Genomic DNA, 6,351 nt, shown 5'->3' with positions numbered 1-6,351 from the left:
ATTTTGTTAATTTTTATATAACTTTGATGAAGTTTAGATCATAGGTTTTATTGCCTGTGAATATCCCAATTTGTTGACAAAGACTATTCTTCCTCCATTGAATTGCTTTTGTACCTTCGCACGTGTCAGTTGGTAGTACTTGTAGGGGTCTATTTCTGGCTTTTCTGTTTTCTGTTGATCTGAATCTCCATCTCTCCACAAGTACCACACTGTCTTGGTAACTGTGACTATGAAATAAGCCTTGAAACTGAGTAGCCTGATACTTTCAATATTTTTTTACATTTTTAAGTTATTCTACTTCCATTCCATTCAAATTTTGGAGTAATCTTAATTTATATTCACAATAAACTTTGCTGGGATTTTGATAGGAATTGTGTTAAAACTGAATATCCATTTGAGAAGATTGACATCTTTATTATGTATGAACATAGTATATATCTCCACTTGTTTAGATCTTTATTTGATTTCTTTCATTTGCATCTTGTAGTTCTAGCATACAAGTTCCGAGCATGTTTAGACTTATACCTAAGTGTTTCACTTTGTAGAGCAATTGCATATGGCATTATATTTTATTTCTGTTTACATGTGCTCTCTGCTGGTATATAGAGAGTTGTTAATTTTTATATATTGAGCTTGTAATTCGGTGACCTTGATATACTCACTTATTTGTTCTTCCAGTATTATGTTGATTAACAATGATGAGATGGGACATCCTTGCTTTGTTCCTAATATTAGAGGAAAGCATCCAGTCTTTCATCATTAAGTATGATGTTACTTCAGGTTTATTTATTTATTTTTTATCCATTTGAAGATGTTCCCCTTATGCCTAGTTTTCTGGGAGTTTTTATCGTGAATGGATATTGAATTTTGTCAAGTGCTTTTTCCGCATCAATTGATAGAATGATGTGATTTTTCTTCCTAAGCCTGTTAATATTGGTAGATTATATTGATTGATGTTTTGATGTTGAACTGGCCTTGTATCCTGGAATAAACACAAGTAGATCATGATATCCTGTGCTGACATAGTGCTAAAACCTATGTGCTAAGATTTTGTTAAAGATTGTTACTTTATAAGAGATATTAGATTGTAGTTTTTGTGTTTTCTTTGTCTGATTTTGTTATCAGGTTAATATTGGCTTTCTGATATTAATGAAAAAGTATTCCTTTCCTATTTTAGGGAAGAGAATATATTAATTTTTGTGTTAATTTTTCTTTAAATGTTTGGTAGAATTCTATAGTAAAACAGTCTGGGCTTAGAGATTTCTTTTTCTGAAGTTTTAAATTTATATATCTACTTTTCTTAATAGTTACAGGGCTACTGAAATATTTGAGTTGAAGTACTTTGTGATCTTCGAAGAATTGGTTCATTTCATCTAAGTTTTCAAATTTATGTGTTTGATATTTTCTTACTTTCCTTTGATGTCTGTAGTGATATCAGATATTAGAGCTTCATTCCTAATACTATTAATTTGTGTGTTCTCTCTTTTTTCTTTCAGTCTTGCTAGAGATTGATCAATTTTGATTGATGTTTTTTCAAAGAACCATCTTATGTTTTATAAATCTTCTTTACTTTTCTGTTTTCAATTTCATTGCTTTCTATTCTTATATTTACAAGTTTCTCTGTGTTTTCACTGCATTCCAAAAACGTAGTGTGTTGTATTTTCATTCAGATCCATGTATTTTTTAATTTCCATTGAGATTTCCTCATTGACCCATAGATTATTTACAAGTCTGTTGTTTCATTTCTAAGTGTTTATTTTCCCGTTATCTTTCTGCTCATGACTTCCTAGTTTGATCTTTATAATGGTCAGAGAATGCACTGTCCAATTTAAGTCTTTAAAATTCTCTGAGGTTAGTTTTAGGCTTTATGAGCCTGTGGTGGAAGTTCTGTGTTTGCTTGAAAAGAGTGCTGCTGCTGTTGGGTCGCGTGTCCCGTGTCAGTTAGCGTCTGCTGGGTGACGGTGCTGTTGACTTCTTTAATATCTTTGCTGATTTACTTTCTAATTGTTCAATCAGTTATTGAGAGAGCAGGGTTGAAATCCCTCTGTAATTGTGGATTTGTCTGTTTTTCCTTTCTCTTTAAAAAAAAAATACATTTTTATTGATTTCAGATAGGAAGGGAGAGGGAGAGAAAGATAGAAACATCAATGATGAGAGAGCATCATTGATCAGTTGCCTCCTGTACGCCCCAGACTGGGATCAAGCCTGCAACCCAGGCATGTGCCCTGTCTGAGAATCAAACCATGACCTCCTGGTTCATAGGTTGACACTCAACCACTGAGGCATGCCGACAAGGCTGTTTTTCCTTTCAATTGTAACAGTTTTGTGTCACATACTATACAGCTCTGTTGTTCGGTTCCTTTAAAATTATGTCTCACCCAGTCAGCATGGCTCAGGCTCATTCCCCAGTGTGGGGTGTGCAGGAGGCAGTCAATTAATAATTCTCTCTGATTATTGATGTTTCTATCTCTTTCCCTTTCCCTTCCTCCCTGAAATCAATAAAAAAAAAAATATTTCTCTTGACCTTTTAAAAAATGACTAGAAAAACACACATGGGAATGCCACAACAATGGGAAACTAAGCATTCAATATTACAGAATGGTTCCAGAATTTCTTTTTAAAGTTTGATTTGCTAATCTTTGCATTTTAACTGCAGAACTAGTGATTTTGAGTGCAGTCTGATTAACAGTAGTGATACAAGATAGAATAGACAGTAGAACCAGGGGCCTAAAAAGATTGCAGGCAATTCAGAATTTCAGTAAATACCCAAAGTGCATCTCATCATTATTGCATATCTCTGGGCCACTTAAGCACTGTTATCAGATGCATGATTCACCATGGCAATTGATGAATGAAAAAACTCAATATATATTTCCCCTTTGTAGTGTTTTAAAACTTTTGGTTCTGAAAAATACCTTTTGAATTGTGCCGTGCCAGCATAGCCAAGGGTTCAACAAGCCTGAGGGATATCATGTTCTCTCTGAAAAGACAAACAGAGAGAATAAGCTGGGTCTAGGTTGATCTTCCTGTGCCTGGCTAAGGCCACAGAGAAAGAGATCCAGACTGCAAGCTGAGCCTTTATTTTATAGCCAGAGGTAAACAAGGTAGTGGTCACCATAGTTACCATGTCCTTGTGAGTTTCACTTGTTGTGGCAGCACTTGCTGCATCTCCCACAGCCTATTAGCTACCCAGGAAGGATCTAGGGAGTGTCATAAGGTCAGGCTTAATTATGCTAAGAGGGCTGTGCCCTCCAAGCTGGGACTTGTTTCTGGCTTTGCCAACAGGTCAGTCCTAGGCTTAACTCTATAGCTGCTCCCTGCATTGAACTCTGTCTCATTCTCTCTCTGTTTTTCTGTTAAATCTAGACAGCAAGGAAGCATTTTTTCTTTTCTGTAATTTAAAAACTTTTTGTCAGGTTTAAATTACTTGAGGGGAAAATCTGAATATTGACTCTTGACAAAGCAGAAGTCCATAATCCATCCATTTTATAAGCATTTATGTCAAACCAAAATTCTTTCATGTCTCCATATTAGTATGTTCACATTCACAGCTAGGACTGTATCTCCAGAAGTGAGAGAGGGTATCTCAGCCAAAGGTCATTAAAAAAAAAAATGTGTATATATATATATATATATATATATATATATATATATATATATAATTGATTTTTTTTTTCAGAGAGGAAAGGAGAGGGATAGAGAGTTGGAAACATCAATGAGAGAGAAACATCCATCAGCTGCTTCCTGCACACCCCCTATTAGGGATGTGCCTGCAACCAAGGTACATGCCCTTGACAGGGATGGAACTTGGGACCTTTCAGTATGCAAGCCAACACTCTATCCACTGAGCCAAACCAGTTAGGGCTGGTGGTCAGTTTTGCACTGTGATGAAGAAAACCAGTCAGATGTGAACTGGGGCTACCAGTCTCATAATAGACTACTTACTAACATTAGACCAATGCTAAGAGTAAAGCAGAATCATAGGAAATGTTAATGATAAATGAACATATATGTAGATATACATGTATGTGTGTATTGTATATACACATAAAATAAAGATATATATATATATATAGATAGATAGATAGATAGATAATACACACACACACACACACACACACACACACACACATATATAGCCCACTTTTCCCTTATGTCCCCACCTCCACACACCTTCATGGTGCACTCTCATCTATTTGTTACCAGCACTAGTTCATATTCATGTTCCTTCCACTCAGTGGGAGACTCCCAACCACTGGGCATGGGCTGAGTAGAAAGTTATCCTATAGCCATGCATTTTAAAAAAGAAATAACCACACTCGTCCTTCTCCTCAGTGACACTTTCTCAGCTCTGCTTTCTTGAAAACCAAGATGAGCTACACTCACTTTGGGAAGTACGTGATGAGAATGGTCGACCTGTTCCACAGACACGCCAAACCTGATGACGTGACTGACGAGCCGAGCCTGCTGATGTTGCTGAAGGAGAATTTCCCTAACTTTGTCCAGGCCTGTGAGAAAAAGGACAACAATTATCTGTCCTATATCTTTGAGGAAAGGGATCAGAATAAGGACAAGAAGATCCAGTTTTCGGAGTTTCTGTGCTTGGTGGGGGACATAGCCATGGACTACCACAGGCAGAGTCACGGAGCCACACCCTGTTCGGGGGGAAGACGGTGATGGTGCCCAGACTCAGGCCGCCAGAAACCACAAGAAATGATAGTGTCCCTTTTGCCCAGGAAAAAAAAAAAGAGAAAGAAATAAAGAAATAACCTTGCAATCATTTGAAACAAAGCCAAGTATTACTTTTAAAAAGCTACCTGCTTTCAATTAAGCAGGAAATTATCTAAGAAGCCACTTAATTTGCTTTGGTCTGTAGTCCCGCCACTGCTTTATGCTGAGTAGAGCATGAAATTAAATATGTAGTAACAACTATCCTAATGGTAATGTTCCAGAATGCTGGCGCTGGAGAATCTTTGGTATTCTGAGGGATAACAAATACAAAAACATACCAATCATAGACTATGGCTGCATTGGGTTTGAGAAAAACATAAACTATTATTAATGTTCTCCATGTATTTATCTATATAGCTCTATAGGTTATATATATTTTAAAACTATTGTTTAAAAATGATTTTTCTATTATACATACAGAAAGGGTAGTCATACATGTATGGAGAAATCTCTCTGACAATAAAATGCTCCCACAACCCCCATCCATGGAAATTCTTACACTATTTTCTTGGGTCCAGCTGTAAAGTGGATTATTGAAGGATCTAGTAAAGGAGAAGGTCATAGTGAATTTTTAACATTTGTTGAATAAATGCTAATACTAATCCCTTGTTTGAGTATTCATCTTTGTTAAGAGCCAAGAATACATGCTGTTTGCAATGGAGAAAGTGTTTATGTAGACATATAAGGGCACTAGTTTATGCAGGAGATTTTAGAAGCATTACTAAAGTGACACTTCAATCCGTACTTAACAATGTTGTAAATGCTAGATGGTTCTCAGAGACTCCTATTTATTTAAACATTTTTTACAACTTTGAAACTATTTTTATACTAGATAAATCTTTTCAAACACTAATCATATTATATGTAAACGCCTTAAAAAAATCTCTGTATAAATGAAGATAAAAGCATCCTTGTCCTTTTGTAGTTTGTATTCCAAATGAATCCTTTCCTTTCTTTTATTTTTTTTTTTTAAGAAAAAAACTAGGTTAGACATCCTGCCAGGTTTACCAGGAAATTTTGACAAACAAATAGAAGAATTTGGGTATCTTGGTCCCCATGTGTGAAGCAGGACAAGGTTGAACTGAGACAGCTTGCAAAGTTCTAGAGTTACTCTGGCACTCATTAATTTTATGCTAAAGATGCTTAAAATTCTAATTTCTATTATCGAGTCGAACAGTACTTGATATTGTTAAAAAAACTTCGTTTTATAAATTATTATCTACAAAAATTCTCTGAGAAGCTACAAAAAAGATACCATGACAATTTATGGAGCTTTGGATATTTTTCTAGGACAAATAGTTTCCCTTCTTCAGTTGTTCTTCCGCTTTTCTTGATCAGAGAAAGAGCCTAGAGCTCAATCACATAGGATCCTTGAGCCAAAATTTGTGTGACCTGGAGAGAGATGCTTACCTTCTTTTAAAAAAACAAAACAAATATATTTTTATTGATTCCTGAGAGGAAGGGAGAGGGAGAGAGAGAGAGAAACATCAAGGATGAGAGAGAACCATTGATTGGCTGCCTCCTGCACACCCCCTACTAGGGATCATGCACACAATCATGCATGTGTGCTTGACCAGAATTGAACCCGGGACCCTTCAGTTGCCAGGCCGATTCTCTGTC

The 6,351-nt window shown here is 36.0% G+C and overlaps 1 protein-coding gene across 1 annotated transcript; it reads left to right on the top strand.

Annotated features, from left to right (window-relative positions):
- The first annotated feature begins 4,294 nt into the window (after positions 1-4,294).
- LOC118723317 (protein S100-A7-like) lies at positions 4,295-4,736 on the top strand. The gene has a single exon (XM_036445531.2). The coding sequence runs from the start codon at positions 4,372-4,374 to the stop codon at positions 4,675-4,677; it is 306 nt and encodes a 101-aa protein (XP_036301424.1). The 5' UTR covers positions 4,295-4,371; the 3' UTR covers positions 4,678-4,736.
- The last annotated feature ends 1,615 nt before the right edge of the window (positions 4,737-6,351 follow it).

The sequence above is a fragment of the Pipistrellus kuhlii genome, unplaced genomic scaffold (assembly GCF_014108245.1).
Source record: "Pipistrellus kuhlii isolate mPipKuh1 unplaced genomic scaffold, mPipKuh1.p scaffold_m20_p_2, whole genome shotgun sequence".
NCBI classification, from domain to species: Eukaryota; Metazoa; Chordata; class Mammalia; order Chiroptera; family Vespertilionidae; genus Pipistrellus; species Pipistrellus kuhlii.
The sequence above is the reverse complement of the archived record's forward strand: the minus strand, read 5'-3'. Positions and strand labels throughout refer to the sequence as shown.

Coding starts and splice junctions, on each gene's coding strand:
- LOC118723317 (XM_036445531.2), top strand. CDS start 4,372: ATGAGCTACACTCACTTTGGGAAGTACGTGATGAGAATGGTCGACCTG.